Source organism: Cryptomeria japonica, chromosome 9 (genome assembly GCF_030272615.1).
Source record: "Cryptomeria japonica chromosome 9, Sugi_1.0, whole genome shotgun sequence".
Classification (NCBI taxonomy): Eukaryota; Viridiplantae; Streptophyta; class Pinopsida; order Cupressales; family Cupressaceae; genus Cryptomeria; species Cryptomeria japonica.
In genome coordinates, this window is record NC_081413.1 from 218,602,265 (window position 1) to 218,624,838 (window position 22,574).

The following is a 22,574-nucleotide window of genomic DNA, read 5'->3' on the forward strand; positions in this document are numbered from 1 at the left end:
TTTATTATAATACTCATTCCATCATTTCCCACGCTTTCTGGGTAAATTTGGTAGCTCCGAGAAACACTCTGTCTAAAACTCTCTGCAAGTTTCATTTTTCTACTTTGAACAGTGAAAACATGGGCGGAAACAGACGTCGATACGAACCTAGCAGCTGCAAGGAATGGAAGCAGAAGGAGGAGGTCTGGAATATTTTGCAGACGAGTGGGTTTTCTAAATTTATGGAGAGACTCCATGGACGGGATGGCACGGTCACCAGTTTCTTCTGCAAAAACTAGAGAAAGGGCACTTTGAAATGGGAGACCAGTCTGTTGTCATAGATGAAGATCTTATCACCCAAGCCACGAGACTCCGAAGGGAAGGAAGCAACTTCTATAGAGACAGAAAAGTGAGTAAGAAGTCCATTGACAGATATCCTGAAACCAACTAGGAGAAAAAACGATTGGTGAAGCTAAGTAAAACTTACTATCCTCCTAGGGATTTTGTCAAACCTTGGTGGGAGGTCCTCTTTGTTACTATGCGCTATATTACATTGGATGGTAGATTTACTAAAATATACGGCTACCATTTTGTTTTGTTGAATCATTTTAGGCATGATGAGAAGGTTAACTTTCCTTATTTTCTATTATGTTCTATGAATGCCACCATTAAGGCCTATAAAGAGAACCTAATGGAGGACACTGCCATGCATCAAGGCTTAATGGTTCTTATTTACGACCATCTCAAGGCTAACTAGATTTCCCGCCCACAACCCTCTATTGAGTCTGAGGAGGATGGGTCGGACTCTATTTTTTCTGTGGATGAGGGTTCCGACAATGACCCAACGAGTGACTCTAAGGAGAGTTTGGATGACTCGAAATTTGAAATTGGTAAGAAGAGGAAATACATGAAAACAAGACCTTCTTCCTCAAAGGGTAAAAACCCTAAAGGCAAAATCCTCCAGATTAGCTCCTCGGAGGAGGAGGAGTTCTCTGAAGACTCAGAGAAGGAGAAACCCCAGGGTTCTCTAAAAAAGAAAACTAAAGTCCATACTCAGACTAGAAACAAGCATAAGAGAAAGGTGGAGAATGTGAAGGAGCTAGAGGCTCATAAGCAAGAAAAGATCTTGGAAGCTGAACAAAACCTGGAGAAGGTGATCACTGGAGAGGTTCATAAGGTTGATGACACTGTTGTTGGTGACCCTCCAAAAAAGGAATAGGACAACTCAAGTAAGATTGATCTTCCCTCAAACCCTCCTCCTTAGGGTATGAAAGGTTTTATGGACACCATGGAGTGGTTAGTAATTAGTTGCAAGAAAGTTTTGGATGACAACAAGAAGCTCAACCACAAAATTTAGATTCTGGAAACTATCAACACTGGGGAAGGGAAGACTATGGCTGATTACATTGAGGATTTGAAAAATACTATTGCAAAAGCTGAAAATATAAGAGACTCCTTCAACCCCAAATTTGAGAAAATAGAGAAAGACCTGCTGGAGAGGAAAACTCTTGCTGACGCTATGGATCAAACTATATCAGGCACTGTCAGTAAAGTCAGCAAAGTTGAGGATTTCTTTAAGAGTATTGCAGAGAAAAGTTTAGACATCCTGAAGGTTTTTGCTGGCAATACTAAAAGTCTCATCAGCAAATTGGACGAGGAGAAGGATACCCAGGATATTGACCCTGACACAGAAGGCACAGGAGATGCTCAAGGACCCAGAACTAGAACCAAAGGTAAAAAGAAAGAAAAGAAGCCTAATAAGGACCTGGATAATCTCAAAGCTGTTGTGGCCACCTATGACCAGTTGGTGAAAAAGGCGAAGGACCTTCTGAAGACTATAATTGTGTAGTGTCTTCCTAGTTTCTTTGTTGTTTCTTTCCTTTGCTGTCTTTTTGGTATGCTGGCTTTTTTCCAGTCATTTTGTAAGCGATTTTTTGGCTCTGGGCTCTTTGATGACTTATCTTAATTCCCTATGTTAAAAGTTTCGGGTCCTGAAAACTTGTTGGCAAATAGAAAAGTTTCAATAGTGAGTGACTTGGTGAAGCATAGGCAAAACATATTAAGGTCACTCAAAGACCATTTCTAACAAACCCAAAATCAGTAGTTCTTGCGTGTCAAAACTTGCATTAAAACATCATTTAAAGTTGGGGATATGGTTTTTATGAGATTGTAATCTTATGAGTTTCTATGGAACTAATATTATTTTGAGGAGAGGTGGTGAAGTTTTTTATGAGAAAGTGTTGCTAGAAAATAGTAAGATCCATGATATTTTCATGTACTTTGCCCCAAAATGACACTTGGATAATGTGTTAAACCTTTAATGAATTTATCACTCTTGGTTGATGTAGGACAAGTCATATTGGTACATGATGTTATTGATACCAAGGTGGAGAAATTCAAAAACATAAACATTATAAATTTATTTGAAAAATATACCTATGAAATCTACCACATGTGAATGATCAAATATTTGGAACATCTAAATATACATTTCTTGAGGACATTCAATTTTGGAAAGAATTTTCTTGTAATGTCCCCTTTTTAATTATTGGTTTTTGTTGACCCAAAAACCGATTCTCATTTCTTGTATTGGCTATAGGAAAGTTGTTAAGAAAATAATTCTAAATCTTGATATCATTTCTTAAAACTAGTAAAACAAGTTTTAAGTAATAAAATATTACTAATTATGAGTATTTGCCTAAGATGGGGTGTGGAAATTTGTAAAGAAGGGATATTGTAACCCCATGACTGTTGGCAACAACAATGAGGGAAAACTGAGAGGGGGGGTGCATTAGTTTTCACCGGATCTACAAACTTAACCACAAAAATAGATCTGATAAACTGTAGCAACAATAAAGATAAGTAGATAAATAGCACAAGACACAACACCAAGATTTTGACATGGAAAACCTAGTTAAGGGAAAAACCACAATGGGAATCTACCCACAATAAGATGATACTCTGCATTAATATGTTAAAATATTATAATGGGGAATCCACATGCATTCAGGCACACTGCCTAGACCTCACTACTCAAAAGATAATGACCTGGAAGGCTACAAACCTCAGGGAAGTCTCACTGACTTACAACAAGATACAAACTACAATCCAAAAGGAATGAACTGAAATAATAGCATCTCCAAATGCCTAATTACAGTTCCGGTTAAGCATATTTATCTTCTTTGTAACACCAATCTCTACTCAATACCTTACACTGAAAGATGAATCCTTATTCACATATATACCACTCTCTAATAATGCAGACACAACCTATATATCTTAATTACATGACAATATCACCTATTTATACAATTCATCAACCTTGACAACAAGGTCAACTAAACCCACAACTCACAATTACAAAATTATAACACACAATACAAAGATCGACCACAAGACCAATATAATGATTTACATGACATAACATGGACCTAAACCAAATTCCCAAATGCTCATCACCACCAGAAATCATGGCAAGATCAACCGCAACATGCTACACCACCAGGAAAACCACATAACACAAATAGCATCACCGGTTCAACAAAGTCACCAAGAACATGCACAACAATCAATGTGGATCATCAAAACAAATAGGACACAATTAAGAAACATCAACAAGCATGTTAAAATCATCAACAACAACTGCACCAACACCACTTATCAAATCATCAATCAACATCTGAAGCCTCAAGAATACTCAAACAATAGCGACTGTTACAAAGAAAAGATAACTTGCGGAGTACAAAACCTTGAACCATCTGAAGTGAAGATACACAAGATCATCCCAAACAATCTCCCAAAATCTCAGATCAAGATCTGATCACACCAAATTATACTAGAGGAAATGTTGAACTCTAAAAAGCACTGATCAGATAAACAAACTGCAAAACTAGATCATCTGATATGATCAATTAAGCTTCCCAGAATACCAAAACCAATACAAAAGAATATAATAATACTATAAATACTCCATACACTAAACCATGATCCCAATGAACCAATATACAATCATTGAAACAATAAATTTCATAGGAATATGTTGACATCAATGACAACAACATATCCTAGCAACAGTAATGTCCAGTAATGTCCCCCTTTAGCATTGATGGCAACATATGAATGTGAAAAATAATCATTGCAAAGAAAGAAAACATCTCCAATAGACTCCCCCTAAGATCAAGTACATAAAACAATTTTTCCAATGAATCTCTCCCCCTTTGATAGCAATGCCAAAGATCTCAAAAGAGATAACCAAACTCTCCCCTTTTGATAGGAAAATTATGAATCTTGCCCCCTTAAAACCAGACTACTCCACCAGAGGAGCAACACCAACTTATCAATTTGGATAGAAAGATAAGGCTTTGAGATCCATCAGATTGATGCAACTCAATGCATCTAGTTCCAATTAGGAGGGGTAGACACCCCTAACTTGTCTCTCAAATAGACAAATGTATTTGTAGGCAAAGGCTTAATGAAAATATCAGCAATTTGTTCCTTTGTAGATACATATTCTAGCTTAACTTCCTCTTCACTAACTTTTTCTCTCAAGTAATGATATTTGATTGACACAAGTTTAGTCTTTGAATGTTGCACCGGATTCTTTGACATGTTAATAGCACTGGAATTATCACAGTCTATGACAATAGGCTCATTATAAATGACTATGATATCTTTCAACATTTGTTTCATCCAAACTACCTGAGTGCAGCTACCAACAACAACAATGTACTCAGCTTCAGCAGTAGATAAGGCGACTGAATCTTGTTTCTTACTAGCCCATGAAACCAATTTCTTACCTAAAAATAATGCACCACCGGAGGTACTCTTCTGGTCATCAACGTCAATAGCCCAATCAGCATCAGTGTAAGCACATAACATGAAATCATCATTCTTTGGATACCACAAACCATAATCCACAGTCCCCTTTAAATATCTGAATATCCTCTTCACAACAGTGACATGCCTCTCTTTTGGATCAGATTGATATCTAGAAGCCATGCACACGAAATGCATAATGTCAGGCCAAGTCTGAGTAAGATATAACAGTCCACCAACCATAGATTTGTATAAACTCTTATTAGCTTTCGAAGATTCATCATTTTTAGACAATTTGCAACCAGTCACCATAGGAGTTCCAACCGGTTTGGAGTCATCTAACCCAAACTTCTTCAACAATTTCTTCACATATTTAGTTTGGCATATAAAGATACCTTTTCCAGTCTGTGAAATCTGCAAACCTAAGAAAAATTTCATCTCACCTATCATAGACATCTCAAATTCTTTATGCATATCACCGACAAACTTCATGCTCAAGTCATCATCACCTCCAAAGACAATATCATCAACAAAGACTTCAACAATCAAAATGTTATCATTTTCAATCTTAAAATACAGATTACTATCAACAGTTCCTTTATTAAATCCCAATTTCAATAAATACTTGTCCAATCTAGCATACCAAGCTCTAGGGGCTTGTTTCAATCCATAAAGAGTTTTCTTCAATTTACATACCATGTCTCCATCATCTAATAATGAAAATCCATCAGGTTGCTCAATGTAGATTTCTTCCTCAAGATCACCATTCAAAAAGGCAAATTTGACATTCATCTGATATACCTTGAAATCTTTATAGGCAGCAAATGCAAGCAACAGTCTAACAACTTCAAGTCTGGCTACTGGAACAAAAGTCTCCTCATAATCAATTCCTTCTTTCTGTTAATATATTTGCATACTAGTCTTTCTTTATTTCTGACAACTTCATCGACTTCATTCAATTTATTCCTGAATACCCATTTAGTACCAATCACATTCTTATCCTTAGGTCTAGGAACAAGCTCCCATGTGTTATTCTTTTCAATCTAATCTAATTCTTCTTCCATAGCTCTCATCCAATTTTCATCTTTGCAAGCTTCAACAACATCTTTAGGTTCAATTTTAGAAATCAAACATGCCTCTTCAACAACTAACCTTCTTCTAGTCATTACACCAATTTTTATCTCCAATAATTTGATTTTTTGAATGATTCAATATTACATACCTCAGAGTCTTCTGATTATTTTGATTTTTTAGGTTCCTGCACCTCTCCATCGGCAGCAACAACATCTGGATTAACGGTCACTACCGGATCAGTCTGCTTCAATTCTTCAATCTGAATAGGATTTAAAACAACATGCTGACCATCATCATATCTGCAAGCTCTGATCTCTTTTCCATAATCCTCATCAACCTTCACATTTGCACTTTCCACTATCTTCCTCAATCTCTTATTGTAGCATCGATAGGCTTTTCTCTTTGTTGAATATCCCAAGAAAATTCCTTCATCACTTCTTGCATAAAACTTTCATTTGTCGTAATCTCTCTTGATATAACATTTGCTACCAAATATTCTAAATTATCTCATAGTAGGAACATGACCAAACCATAGCTCATAAGGAGTCTTACCGGTATCACCTTTAATATGAACTCGGTTGAATGTGTAAACATCAGTGCTAATAGCTTCCTTCCAATAGATCTTTGAAACATTCCCTTCAATCAACATAGTCCTTGCAGCATCCAAGACGACTTTGTTCTTCCTTTCAACAACTCCATTTTGCTGAGGGGTTCTAAGAGCAGATAATTGTCTTCTAATCTCATGCTTCTCATATAATGAATCAAACTCACCAGAACAAAATTCTCCACATCTGTCAGATCTCAGACATTTCACCTTCAATCCCGACTCAGTCTCAACCTTTGCTTTGAATATCTTGAACTTGTCTAATGTTTTAGATTTCTCCTTCAAAAAAATAACCCACATCATCCTAGAATAATCATCAATTAGCAACATAAAATATGTCTCCCTGCACACTTCTAACATTTGTAGGTCCACATAGGTCAGTATGCACAAGATCTAGCCATCCATCAGATGTATATTGTTTCCTCTTGAAATAAATTCTTGTTTTCTTACCCAATTGACATTCCTTACATATCAGATTAGTAGGCTTAATAATCTTAAGCAGATATCTAACAACTTGAATAGAACTGATCTTAATCACCGAATCAAAGTTAATATGGCATGTTCTCCTATGCAACAACCAACTTTCATCAATCTAAGCAATTAAACACCATTTCTCACCAACATTCAAATGAAAAATATTACCTTCAGTCTTACTTCTAGATGTAATCTCTATACCAGAGGCATTTAGGATCTTGCTTTACCATTCTTGAATTGCAAATCATAGCCTTTTTCAATCATTTATCCAACACTCAAAATATTATGCTTCAAACCTTCAACATAGAAGACATCATCAGTGTTATGCTTACCACCAAAGGAAATAGAACCTCTACCACAGATCACACAGGATTTGTCATCTCCAAGTCTTACTATTCCACCGTCATACCTTTTCATACTCACAAATTTGCTTTTATCACCGGTCATATGATGTGAACAACCGTTGTCAATCACCCATTCATATTTTTCTTCAACCTTAGCGGCCAAAGCTTTCTCCTCAATATTACAACTTATGGAATCAACAGGCACCAGACTATCTTCTTTGATAGCAATAAATGCAACTTCATCTCCTTCTGATTCTTCTTATTCTTAAACTTTCGGTTAGACTTGTAAGGCTTATCATACTTCTCATGCTTCTCATATCTATCATTCCTATCATACTTATCAAATTTATCATGCTTATCATACTTAGCCATTCTCTTCGGGCATCTAGAAGCAAAATGTCCTACCTTATTAGAAGAGAAACATTTCAAAGGCAATTTTCCATCATACTTACCAGCTCCCTTAGGCAATCTCCTGGAAATCAATGCTTAAAGCTCATCCAATTCTCTTTCTTACTCTTCTATCTCTCTCCTTTCTCTTTCATATCTGGATATTATGTATTCTTTAGGATCATACTTCTTCTTTCCGAATACATATGCTCTAAATGTTGTCTCAGACTTTCTGTGTGATTCACCAAATTCCCTCAGCTCAAAAGCAACAATATTTCCAACCAACATATCTCTTTTTATAGTAGTCACACTCCAGATCTCATCAATAACAGCTACCTTATGTTTATAAGCAAGAGGCAAAGATCTCAGCACCTTAGCAACAATTTCATCTTCTTCAAGGGTTCCACCGACACATCTGATACCTAGGACAAGATCATTTACCTTAGCCATAAAGGTATTTATATTCTCATCTTCTCTCATCTTCAACATCTCATATTTCCCTTTCAAACTCCGCAACCTAGTAACTTTCACTTGTTTATCACCTTCATGCAGGGTTTCAAGCTTCTCCCAGATCTCATGTGCGGTCTAAAATCCCATTACATTTTTCATCTCTAAATCAGTCAAGGCACTCAGCAATGCTTCCTTCGCTCTAATGTTATTTGTCAAATTCCTTGATCTCATCAACAATAACCAATCCATTTAGAGGAACAACATAGACATTCTTTGTAATCTTCCAGTAATCTTCTCTAAGACATCTCAAATGCACTTCCATCAGGTTCTTCCATATAGCATAGGTACTACCATCAAGTCTCAGACTCTCCTTCTTAAAGATAACATTTCCACTTCCAGTTGTCATCCCAGATCTCCTCAAGCGGTCAAGCTTCTTTTAGAGGATCTGACTCTGATACCAATTGTTGGCAACAACAATGAGGGAAAACTGAGAGGGGGGTGAATCAATTTTCACCGGATCTACAAACTTATCCACAAAAACAGATCTGATAAATTGCAACAACAACAAAGATAAGCAAATAAATAACACAACACCAAGATTTTGACGTGGAAAACCCGATTAAGGGAAAAACCACGGTGAGAACCTATTCACAATAAGATGATACTTTGCACTAGTATGTGAAAATATTACAATGGACAATGGAGGATGCACATGCATTCAGGCACACTACCTAGAGCTCACTGCTCAAAAGATAATGACCTGGAAGGCTACAAACCTCAGGGAAGTCTCACTGACTTACAACAAGATACAAACTACAATCCGGAAGGAATGAACTAAAAGAATAACATCTCCAAATGCCTAATTACAGTTCCGATTAAGCATATTTGTCTGCTTTGCAACACTAATCTCTACTCAATACCTCACACTGAAAGACGAATCCTTATTCAGACATATACCACTCTCTGATAATGCAGACATAGCCTCTATATCTAAACTACATGACAATATCACCTATTTATACAATCCATCAACCTTGACAACAAGGTCGACTAAACCCACAACTCACAATTACAAAATTACATCACACAATACAAAGATCAACCACAAGGCCGATATAATGATTTACATGACATAACATGGACTTAAACCAAATTCCCAAATGCTCATCACCACTAGAAATCACACCTAGATCAACCGCAACATGCTACACCACCAGGAAAACCACATAACACAAATAACATCACCGGTTCAACAAAGTCACCAAGAACACGCACAACGGTCAATATGGATCATCAAAACAAATAGGACACAATTAAGAAACATCAACAAGAACATTAGAATCATCAACAACAACTGCACCAACACCACTTATCAAATCATCAATCAACATCTGAAACCTCAAGAATACTCAAACAACAACAACTGTTACGAAGAAAAGATAACTTGCGAAGCACCAAACCTTGAACCATCTAAAGTGAAGATACAGAAGATCATCCCAAATAATCTCCCAAAATCTTAGATCAAGATCTGATCACACCGGAATATACCGGAGGAAATACTGAACTCTACAAAGCACTTATCAGATAAACAAACTGCAAAACTGGATCATCTGATATGATCAATTAAGCTTCTCAGAACACCAAAACCAATACAGAAGAATATAATAATACTAGAAATGTTGCATACACCAAACCACGATCCCAATGAACCAATCTGCAATCACCGGAACAATAAATCATACGAATATGTTGACATCAATGACAACAACATATCCTAGCAGAAACAATGTCCAACAATGACATGTATTTTATAATATATTATTAGATGACTTTGTGATAGAACATTATAAAATATTATAGATCATTATGACATTTCTATAACAAAATTTTTAATAATGAATTACAAATTGAATTTACAACTCAAAATTATTTATCATGTTTTATGGCAATTGTAAGTAGGTATAAGATTAGCATATTTAATGTCTAAAAATAATTGAATGAAAAAAGTTATAACAAACTATTTAGTGGGTCTATCTTGATAGACAACCTTGACTGAATTATGTATTATCTTATAGAGATTTAAGGCATTGGAATTCAAGCCTTGAACTTAGTTAATTATTCATGTCTGCATCTTTTATCAACTTATCAACTTTTTTAAAAAATATTAAGCACTTGTGTTTAATTACAATATTTAAGGGCTAAATCTTTTGGATTTGAAGATCAAAAGATGAAACACTTCAGTTTTGTGAAGATAATCTCATACAAAAGTTGTAGTCATACTTTAAAGTTCAGAATGGATTTTAACATTTATTTTGGTATCATTTGTGATAAATTTATATTTTAGAAGATTCGATATATTGTGAAAGCATAAATCTTTGTAATTATTTTATTGTGGAGGAGGCTTATTCATATTGTTTGTCATTTGAAGCTTCAAAACATGTATGATATTTTTATAAAATGTGATTATTTTTTACGCTATAGTATTACAAATGATATATATGTCAATTCATTGTTCATCCACCATAAGTTCACCTCATCCTTACAAGATTTGAATGATCATCAAAAAATGGACAATAATAATATTTATTTAGTGTATAACTTCTTTCTTTTTCACACGATCTTTGTAAATAAAATGTCGTAAATACTTTATTTTGAATCTGTGAGAGTCATTATGTTTGACACAATTGTGATCAATAAATAAACATCATATGAAAAATATTGAATTAAATAAAAGAAAAAATATTTTCAATGAAGAGAATTGATCATGATACATCTACACAAAAAGAGTATCATCAAGATACTTACAATCAGATATAGCAAATAAAAAAGTCTCAAAGAAGATGAATGACAATACTTAGATGATTGCTCCGCCATAGGATTGATCTTTATTTACCCCATATTGATATTTAATGACAAGATATCAAGTGAAACATGCCCCTGACAAAGAACAAAATAAAACAAATTGAAAAGAGTGTTGGATATCAAATTGGATGCTACGTGATCCAGGTATACAAAATATATTTTATTAAATGAGAATGTCTATCAGATTTGTATAATACCTAGATAGCAGCAACTAGCTTGCTTAAGCACAGGAGAACAACCCCACCATTTGACTCTACACTAGGAAATTTAAAACTTAAATAAAAATGTGGGCTGGATGAGGCACCACCAAATCTGGGACTAAATACATATCTTTTCTGCTAAGTTAGCAAGGTTGAGAAAGTGGGAGCCAAAGGGAAAAGAGGGGATGTTTTTATAATGATTGTAATTAGTACTACCACTTTTGAGGAAAAATAAACAAATGTTGACTGTAGGATAAATGGAAGTAATTCGTTGTTATAGATCTGTTGAGAGACGAGCTACAGAGGGGTTTTTGTCTGATATTTTATGTATGGTGGGATTTTGGTAGACTTTATCATGGAGGGGTTGGGAAACTATTTTTATAGAGTAGGGATTTATCATGGAGGGGTTGAGAAACTATTTTTATAGAGTAGGGATAAAAAAAATGAGGGAAAAAAATGTTATTGGGTTTATTTTGATAAATAGGAATTCATATTTTTTGGATTGTAATTTTAATCAAAGGTATTTGGGGTGATATTAGAAATAAATAGGAAATTAGGGTCCCAACTCTTTACAACGCTATCACTAGACAAAGCAAAACAAAGCTAAGGCTAAATACTGTAGAAAAACAACAGAATCAAAAGATACAAACAGCTGCAGTGAAGCTGTGAGAAAATGCTACAAACAAATGAAAGAGTTCCTACTCAGCAAATGCTAGGCCTAGAACGGGTAGGCCTCTCCCCCATTTCTTGAACATGAGTTTGAGATAGCAATGTAGGAAGACTTTTCTTCCTCCTTACAACGGTATAAGAGACATTAGCATCCACATTCTCAGAAAAAGGGGAGACAGGGTAAGATTCTTCCATGGAGAGCCCATCAACGCGAGAGGGGACAGCCAAAGAATGGCAAGGGGACAGGTGACCATCATTCACATGAGAAATCTGGAGCTTAAATTTTTAAGCTTAAGCTACAATACAAAATTCATGAAACTACCAGCTTTTAAATACTCTAAAAAATTACAACAGTACACACTAAAATAATAAAATTTATGAAACCAATTGCTTCTCTGAATTTTGGAGCTTACACTTTTAAACTTAAACTAAAATTCATGCCACCACCAGCTTTAAAATACTCTTAAATAACCTTAACAGCAGCTACCAATTTTTTCTAGGGAAGGCTCCTCCATGAAATTGGAGCATTAAGTAGTAAAAATGAAAGTAGTATGTAGTTTTCATTTTCTCAAATATAAAGGGTCCTGTGCATTTGCTATTCAAGTTTCTTTTGGTACTTCTAGTCTTCTCTGTTATCTCCATTCTGTTGTGCTTGATTCTGTACCATACGCTGGTTACTAACTTGCAAAATAGAGGTTGTCTCGGTGTATTACCCAACTTCTGTGAAATAAAGGAGAGTAAACATCATAGTGGCACATAATAATTTATCTGCAAGGCATATTAGAATGAATACTCCTAGGAAGGATGACAGAGAATGTTAGGCATGAAAGACTTAGATGATAGTGATATAATATTATCAAATGAAATGAAGCACTTGCTGAAAGTGTGGATTTCATACCTACCCACAAAAGGGAAGTGGAAGAAGTTGCAGCAATCAATTACTAAAGGAGCAGCAACAATCATTGACAAATCCAATCATGCTGTAAAGATTGCAGCATTGCTTCCTCCTGGGAAGAAAATTTGTACTGTTTAAAATTAAAGGAATTTCAACCTAAACCCTATAGATTTTCTTTGTAACCGAGGGAAGAAATGTCTAAATGGGTAGATTTTGTTAAAAAATAAAAAATTGCAAGAGTTGTTCCTCAGAGCACTTTGTTGTTTAATGTTGATGTTTACAACAATTATTTTTACAGTAAAGCCTTCTCTTGAAGTCGATGGTATCAGAGATCATGCCCTTTGATAGCATAAAATTTTGATAAAGTGCTCCCAACATGCCAATCTAAGCTAGGACTGTTTATCACTTCTATCTAGAGTTATTACTTTTTACAGTTGTGTTTCTATTGAACAGATATGTGATCAATTTGTTTTCTTGAACAAATTGAATATTCTAAAAGATAGAAAGCAACTCAACATCAAGAATGATCATTAGGATTTTATTTCTGTCTGCAAGATTAAGAAGGGCAGCTGAAAGAGTCAGCACGAGCTACCAGAAGAAAAATATGATGTCCAAGGTAGGTCAATACTATTTATTTCTAGCATCATCTTCGATCACTGTTTTGTTACAGATTATGACACAAATTCTATGTACAGACAATCGTGTTGAAAGTGGTCCTCAATGGTGAAAAGGATAAGTGTAGGGTTATGAAGGCTATTGCAGAGATAGATGATAATAAAATTTATCTCATCTATACATCAAATTTTATCTCTTGGAGTCTTGACCTTAGTTATTTATAAAATTTTACTGCATCTATGCATCAAATTTGCGCTGTGGTCTCTTCTTAAGAGACCTTGCTGAAATTTGCAATGCAGGGGGCCGGGGGCCGAATGATGCACATTACTCTTTTCTGGAGTAAAACCTTTAGCTGCCACTAAAAACACTGAGCAATAAACATAAACAGCAGAAAATGCACAGATTCCCACTTAAAAAAATATAAGAAACAATTGTTTTTTTTTCTAGACTGAAACGGCCAACATATCTCTTTAAAAAGAAGTTTTTTCTTAGACCAGTACAAAAAGCTCCCCCTTTCCAGTAACTCACTGCCTCTTAATAGTGTAATACAAAACCCCTATTCTTAAATGGGCAAATTCACAATTAATAACCTACAAAATTGCATATTCCATAAACAGCAAGCACAACAAAAAATCCTATTTTTAGACTGACGGGAAAGAGAAGTATTCTGCAATAAATTTGTCAGTTATAGATCACAGAAGGAATATTTTATGAATGATATTTTGTCAATATTTGTTCAGATTATCTTATCCAGTGTGGGACGAAAATAACAATGTTAAAATCTTGGGGATTTTTGACTAATAAACAGTCTCTCTCTTAAATATCACGATAAAACCCTAACACAATTCATAAAGCTGAAATTTAGAGATCGTATTATCATTATGTGGATTAACCCCTTCAAAGGATAACACCACCAATGCTCCAGATTGCTTGATTGTAAAAGAACCACAACATTAATGAAAAAAACCATCTGGATCAGAGCCCTCCATCTTAAGGGTAAACATAAACAACCAGGAAATGAGGTATCGGGATCTTCATAATGTATTTCACTATCCTTTTCCATGGATCGAAAAACCCGTGGCTAAAGAGGAGGAACTGAGACCACATCACCCACTTCTTTTTCATTAGAAGATTATAATTGCACATTCCCTTTCGCTCCAAGCATTTTTATGCTGGTTTAGGGCATGTGTTCCCATGCTGTTCCTTAAGTTTATTTTGGTTAGCAGTAGCTGCTCAATTTTTAAGGAGCAATTTGTGGAGTAGGTGGTTCTGTGGATAGTCAAATAGCTGTTTACTTTTATGCAATTTCTTAAATCATTATGTAAATGAAATTATTGATAATATTTTTTACAAATAAAATTCATAAACAAAATTCTAGGCAAGTAAATAAGAGAGCCAAAAAATATGGTGAACCATGTGTCTTTTTTTTGCTGCTTATTTCTAACCCCCATTTTTTTTTTAAAGCTTATTTTCAATTTTTAAGCAGCTCCACTAAAATAAGGAAAGATTCCAATTTATCCTTTTCTCTTATTTAGAATTTTACATGAGAACACTCCAGCTGCTTAAATATAAACAGAAAATGCTCATAAACAACTACATGAAAACATGAGATTACAAAGCCATTGTTTTAGCTCTTAAGTCAGAGAGGGGATTGAGATCTCTCATCTCAAGCAACTCAGCAATTTTATCACTGAACGATATTACAACCAAATTAGAATAGACAAACCCTAAATTTAGTGTCGGCAAAATCAATGAAGCGGTATAAGGTTAAAATTCTGTGAAATGCATAGAGGAATATACATACTACTTTGCAAATCCAAACAAAGATTTCTTGTAATAGCAAATAGAAAAGCTGACGAAGAAAGCAATTTCTTTAAATACCTTCAAAGAGATTGGATTTTCTGCAATCAAATTTTTTGATGTCAGAAGCAGTTGTGGGTTCGAAACTTTGTCTATTTCTGATGGCTGCTTGAACATCACTACAGAACAAGAGTTCAAAGATAAGGTTTCCTAAAGCAGCAGGCATAACATGACCAGAGCTTCTAACGAAACACTAAGTGCCTCTACCCTGGCCCTGCACAGAATGCTCTGCTAACACTTTAGGTGTGTCAGGGAAACTTCATAATATTTAACAGACTGTTCTACTTATCCGAGCATTTATGCTGCTGTGATTCTGAACCCATTTGGGCCAACGGATATAATACTGCCCTGTGTTTGTTTTTGGCCTGACATCGAATCATGGTACGAAAAACCTAACCCGCTTATATTATTCCCGGACAAGAATTTCCTCCCGACTCTTGGCTGTGGAGTTTGCCATGGTGTACTGTGTACTCAATTATTCTGAACTTGTGATTCAACACACGATAAACTCTTGCACGGTGTCATGAAGAAATGTAATGAGTGAATACCAGCCATGGTTACAGATGGTCGTACAACTTCCGCTGAAACGGCACAAAAATTAAGAGATACAGAAGTCACGCCGAAGGCCTTCCCTCTATGAAATGAAGCGACTTGGCGTGAAGGATCGACGGCATACAGTTCCCCAAGGACATGCAAGACGACGCATTTAATCTGGTCCGTAGGCATGGGTTTTAGAGGGTGTTTCAGTGTTTGGGCGCCAAATGTTGATGTTTCACCCTGTTAGCGAACAGAATGCCTATTGTAACGCTTCAGTGTAGCAGAAATGGTTAAGACTCCTAAACAAGAATAGATGGTTGTGTGTGAGCATCTCAGGTAGAGGCAGAGCACAATTAATTTTCGAGTGAGCAGAGGAAATTCGTGGAGGCTCTAAAAATCTTCCACGAAATGCAGAGGGATGAGGTTACTGTAGTGTTGCAGGCCGATCCTCTTTTCCTCTCAGAGATGGCACCAACCAGAATCAAAGGGGTCTTAGTATTCTCTTCCAGTTAAACGTTACACTAGGCATTCTTTTTGCTAAAAGGGTGAATTAAGGAACTGAGAAAATCAGACATGGAGATGGAGGACGATTGCGCTGTGTCTAGCAGGAATTTCTGCTCTACTTCTTACTGTAGGTTCCATATTTATAGTAGAAACTCCCAACAGGTTGGTTGAAAGGGGACTCCTGGAAGAGGGTAAGGCTGTAGTCAGAAAAATTAGAGGAACCAACAATGTGAAACTAGAATTCAATGACAATCATGGCAATCTGCCTGCAATTCTTTCAACAGTTTACCGTTATCAATTTCATTATATTTTATGCTCTTGTGCTCTTTCAGACTTTGGGGTTCAAAAACGATGCCTCATTCTACTCTTCACTTACTACCGGTTTTGTAAATGTTTGTTCAACTGTAGTTTCAATCTATTCAGTTGATAAAGTTAAGCGAAAAATGCTTCCGCTGGAAGTCGGACTGTAGATGTAGATGTTTATATCACAGGTAATTCTGCTTTAGCCATCCGTTATTCTGTTATAATTTGTAATCACATGTAATGATTTTGTTTCGGAATTGCAGATCATCCACTACAAAATTGTTATGGAAGAGCTGCTCATTTTTCTCCCCACCTACTCCATCAAAAAGTCTTCTCTGGCACAAGTTTGAAATCATTAATGTGCAAACATACTTTGACTTCTATTCTTGTTATATTTAACAAAATAAAATAAAACTGGAAATCAACATTACATGAGCTAATCAAGAGAGCATTTCTTTCACACAATTGAATCCAGAAATGCTCTCTTGATTATATGATGGATTGTGGAAATCTCTTAGAACTGAATTACATGAACTGTATTGTTCTTATAAGAGAATATCAAAATCTTTTTACTAACACTTCTTTTTTTTTTTTTTGGGAAAGCAGTTTTTTCTAATGTTTTCTTATTTATGAAAGTGATTATGGATGGTTTATTCTCTAATATTATTTTTTGTAGTAGATATATGTTGTAATGTTAAGGACCACAATGAATTTCTACTCACAATCATGAATATCATTATGGACGAATATGTGCTTTATAGTCTAGGATAAAAGTGATATCCGTAATATTGTAAATCACAGTTTGTACTTTTTTTATTATTTCACTTAGATGTTTTTAAGTTGATTTGCTTCTCTTTGGAATGCTTCATTGTAGGGGAAAAGACCCAATAGTTGAGCGCGCTCCAATTGTTGTGATTGTAGTTGTAGATTTAATATCCATACTTGTTGATATAATGTCCAATTTTCTCGGCAACATTGCATCAATAGTTGTGACTTTAATACACAAAATTGAATGAAATGTACCCTTAATTGTAAAAAGCAACCAATCATGTGATGCCTACATCAGCTACACACGTATGGGAACCTCTTATGCACAACTATTGGCTCACTTTTTTGGGGGCCTGTTTTGGACATCTTGGCAAAAATCATGCTAATGTGGCATCATTTTTTATGATGTTGCCCGGAAACCTTAGTTATAAGTAGGGGACTTGCCAAGTAAGCTACTGTAAAAACTTGGGAGTGATTTGAAATTTTCACTTAGGATTTTGAGAAGTGCGAAGTTAGGGTGCTCAACTACTAGGTCTTTTTCCCTAGTTGTATTCAAACTTGAGTTGCTTCTTTCAAGATTCTTGTCTTGAAAGGCCCCTTTGTCGTACATTATAAGTAGTGGAATCATCAACACCACAATGATGCATACTCACTCAAGTACTTATTAGCTATTCTATATGGTAAAGACCAAGCAATACATAAGCTAATTAAGACAAGTCCTACTTGACATGGAGCAACTTTGTGTGTAGTTTCCTCCACTTTTGCTGAATATAATAGAGATTATTGCTTCTCAAGAAGGGATGAATAATTTGAGCGTACACACACACACATGACCTCAGTTCATATATTTGCACAACTTATGCGTTCATTTCCACTCATTTCTCACCATGCAATCCCAACAAAACTCTAGATATCATTATACTTGTGACACAACTATGCGCATCACTTTAGTAATTATGCATCTTTTCACAACACTACTTAGTTGCATATTGTGACATTGCAAGTGATGGGTCCACATGCACTAACTTAGCTATGATCAATTTGACACCATACATGCTTGACACATTAATTTACAAATTCACACATTAATTGTAGGTTTGTCCTTTTATCCTCTCGTATTTCAAATCCATTAAGACAATCAAAGTATAACATGTATGTGAGTTCAAAATGAAAGCATCTAAAACTTATGTCTCACATTATTTTATAGTTGTGTGTATGTAAGCCATTCTTTTCTCGTGTTCTTTGTGAACACATAATTACCTTATTAAATAAATAAATTTAATGACAATTTTTTACATGTGCATTCATCTCTACTCAATGCTCACCATGGAACCCCACCACAACTCTACACATTGCTTTGAGTCTAGTCTTCACATTTTTAGACAACACTACTCACCCACAAATGCAACCTTATAAATGTTAGTTATGTGCTTAGTCCATTACAAGCAATTTTACATCATATGCAATTAATATACTAATTTACAAATTAACATTCTAACTTATAAGTTTGACTTTAATCCAGTTGAAATTTATATCAAATAAAATAATCAATTCAACATTATACATATTTAGCAATAATTTACACATTGATATACTAATTTATAGGTTTGTCACTAATCTTTTAAGTTTAGATCAAATAAAATAACCAAAAAGTGTAGTATCTATGTGAGTGTGAGTTTAAAATATAACCTTCTCAAACTTTTAGTACATTGCTGATGGTGAATATTGATGTAAGCCATATCTTTTGTGCAAGCATGAGTACCCTAATAATTAGGATTTCAAAATGTCCTAAATTCGACCACACATGCTAAAATTCTAGACAAAAACACAAAATAGTCCTAAATTAATGATAACAAAGGGGTAAAGGAAGTTGGAATCAAAAGGAAGGAGAAAAGTGGTAAGTGGGTAGGTTACACAGGTAATAATTGTTTTCTTGCCATTCTCCCACGCGAGATTGTACTATTATTTTGGGACAGTGACGGCTGTGTTTTTGGTTGAAACCAAGATTTTCGTTGACAAAGCCAATGGTGGGCGGTGAAACTCACAATGACATTTTAGCAAACGTTTGCCTCTCCCGTATCTCATACGCTTTCAACAACTCTACACCGCGTTACAATTTAGTCTCCAAAATTTAAGAGCCCTGTGGAATTTTAGGCCTTGTAGTACATTAGCAGGAGGAGTACATCATATGATAGTACACTTTTTTTTTCAAACACCTACATATATAGCGATGCAAAGCGTAAAAAATTTGCTAAACCCACCATGGCTGCTGCAATGCTCAGAAGATCCACCATGGGTTCCCTTGCATTTTTGTTTCTGGGGTTTCTAATTCCCCTGATTGCAGCTCATGGAGGAGGCTCAGATGATGATGAGCATGGGGATGTGAAGCCCAACTTAAGAGCAAAATCTTTAATTCTGGTAAAAATCTGGTGTCTCTTGATAGTTTTCATTGGCACCTTCGCTGGAGGAATTTCTCCTTATTTTTTCAGATGGAATCAGACTTTTCTTTCGCTGGGCACCCAATTCGCAGGAGGGGTTTTCTTGGGGACGGCCTTAATGCATTTCTTGAGTGATTCTGCAGAGACGTTTGGAGATTTGACGGAGAAAGAGTATCCCTTTGCATTCATGCTCTGTACTGCCGGATATCTGCTTACCATGCTGGGAGACCTGGTAGTGACTTGGGTTTATGCCAGGCAATCAGACAAGACAGAAATTATCCCCCTCCAGAATCCCGTTCCTTTGCAACCTAAAGGTATTCTATTTATTTTCATTCTCATAGTTCAATCAAATTTATTGCCTCTCTGCAAGTTCAAATTCCCCTGATCATTTTGTAATTACCAGATGATCAAGGACAATTCACTGCACACAATGGAGATACATCATTCATATATCAGGTCAGTTGATAACGGACCTGCAATTTTATGCTTTTTCATCTATCTCAGGCCTGGACTACAGGTTTTCATAAGTGAAATAAAACCCACTTATGAATCATCTTTGAAATTCAATTTGTGTGCCACTGATTAAAGGGGGGTTTATCAGTCATACATAAGTTGGCTTCCATTTTTAAACAGGGATAAAAACTAGAAAACAAAATAGGCGAGTTGGGCAGTTTTGAAGATTCAAACTTTGTAGATATTTAGAAAAAAAAAGATACCATGTTGGCTGCCCAGTGAATTGCTGATGATCTTTTCCACAAGAAAACTGGCCGACATAGACTTTTTGTTTTTTCAAATTTAAGATGCTGAAATTATGCACTCTACTTAATCACAAATTTGACAGTGATTGCATATTTTATCTTTCATCTTTTCTTTTTAGACTGTACTCTTCAACTTAGTAATTAAGAAAATATCATGATTTAGTAAATATTTCAAATAAAGCAGAAAAAAATCTTGAATCCACTGGCAAGAAACCACTGCCAACAAAAAAAAATACTCCCAATATTTTTGAGTACTACTAGAACAAATTAACTAAGCAATTCAATAAAACCCTGCTGTGAAATGTTTATAATCAATAGGAATTGAAAAAAATTCTTAGTCCACTGGCAAGAAACCACTGCAAACAAAAAAAAAAAACTCCCAATTTTTTTTAGTGCTACTACTAGAACAAATCGACTAAGCAATTCCATAAAACCCTGCTGTAAAATGTTTATAATCAATAGGAATTGGAAAAAATTATTGAATCCACTGGCAAGAAACCGTTGCCAACAGAAAAGAAAAATCTCAGTTTTTTGAGTACTACTACTAGAACAAATTAACCAAGCAATTCCATGAAACCCTGCTGTGAAATGTTTATAACCAATAGGGTTTACTAATCGTTTATGTTTTGCCTTTTTATTGTTAAGTAAATCCCAGACCCACCGCAATTATTTAATCAAAATTAATCCAAACTTTGCAGGAGGTGAAGGCGCCATTGCCTAGTTCGGCTTCTTTGGGTGACAGTTTATTACTGATAGTGGCACTCTGTTTTCATTCTGTCTTTGAAGGAATCGCCATAGGAGTGGCAGGCAAGTACTTTTATCTGGTCTATTTCTATAATTTAGATTAGGAATCGAGCATTTGTTTCAATTTTCCTTCAGAAAACGGATCCAATAAAAAATTCTAAAATCTGGGAGACTAAATTTCTCTGTTAGATGATTCTGGATGCTTTATACAATGTATAATCTAAAATGGGCTATTAGTGGACTAAATTTCTTAATCTAACATGGGCAATTTGTGGAGCAGAAACGAAGGCAGAAGCATGGAGGGCATTGTGGACAGTGTGTCTGCACAAGATATTTGCAGCAATTGCAATGGGCATAGCACTACTGCAGATTGTTCCAAACAGGCCACTGTTATCATGTGCAGCTTATTCTTTTGCATTTGCCATATCCTCTCCAATTGGGGTTGCAATTGGCATAATAATCGATTCCACTACAGAGGGACGAGTTGCCGATTGGATTTATGCAATTTCAATGGGTTTGGCTTGTGGAGTTTTTATTTATGTGGCCATCAACCATCTCCTCAACCGATGGAGCAAACACCATAACTCCCAAAAGGCTGAGGTTACATTTTATAAACCATTTTACAATTACATGGCGGTTGTTTTGGGGGCTGGAGTGATTGCAGTGGTGATGATTTGGGATTAGAGAGCCTCAATGATTTGAATGATAAATCTTGTGTTGTTCATATTCCAAGTTCAGTTTTGTTGTAATATGAAAACCCTACATGACTGCAACTTTCAATACAGAGATGGTTAGATTGTTGGAGATTTTTGTGAGGAGCAGATATGCTTTTTGAGGTCGAATAGATTGATGGAGGGCTTTTGGGTCTTGAACATGTGCCCGACACTTCCCTGTAGAAAAAAGTAAAGCAAGTCTGGATGTATTTAGTAACTCAATATGTGAAAAAATCTTTTTTGTTTTATTTAATGAAATTGGAAAACAGATATGATTGAAGAGAGTTGGGGACCCACCTTAACTTGGATGCATGCTAAGAGAGCAACACTTGTATTGTAGGATCAGTAGTTTGTGTAGATGTTATCATTTTGTTTTCAAGCATTGACACTATATGAAAGGTTACTTTCTAAAGTTTTAGTTGAATAGTCTTTAGATATGATATAAGATTTTCACAATCTATAATTTAATTTTTTTAAGTTCTTTCAAGATTAGAATTTTTGGTTGATCTTTCCCTTCACACTCACAAGATATAGTCTCTGTCAATATGTAATCACATGATTTTTGTTTGTTCAAATAATGT

General features: G+C 35.4%; 1 protein-coding gene across 1 annotated transcript; it reads left to right on the forward strand.

Annotated features, from left to right (window-relative positions):
• Positions 1–19,440: 19,440 nt before the first annotated feature.
• On the forward strand, positions 19,441–22,277 carry LOC131044517 (zinc transporter 11). Its single transcript, XM_057977860.2, has 4 exons — positions 19,441–20,092; positions 20,182–20,234; positions 21,235–21,343; positions 21,561–22,277. The coding sequence occupies exons 1-4, from the start codon at positions 19,603–19,605 to the stop codon at positions 21,962–21,964; spliced, it is 1,056 nt and encodes a 351-aa protein (XP_057833843.1). The 5' UTR covers positions 19,441–19,602; the 3' UTR covers positions 21,965–22,277.
• Positions 22,278–22,574: the final 297 nt, after the last annotated feature.

Excerpts from the sequence above, each read along its gene's own strand:
- LOC131044517 (XM_057977860.2), top strand. The coding sequence starts at position 19,603 with ATGGCTGCTGCAATGCTCAGAAGATCCACCATGGGTTCCCTTGCATTT. Across the intron at positions 20,093-20,181 it reads CGTTCCTTTGCAACCTAAAG|ATGATCAAGGACAATTCACT; the intron begins GTATTCTATTTA and ends TGTAATTACCAG. Across the intron at positions 21,344-21,560 it reads AATCGCCATAGGAGTGGCAG|AAACGAAGGCAGAAGCATGG; the intron begins GCAAGTACTTTT and ends TTTGTGGAGCAG.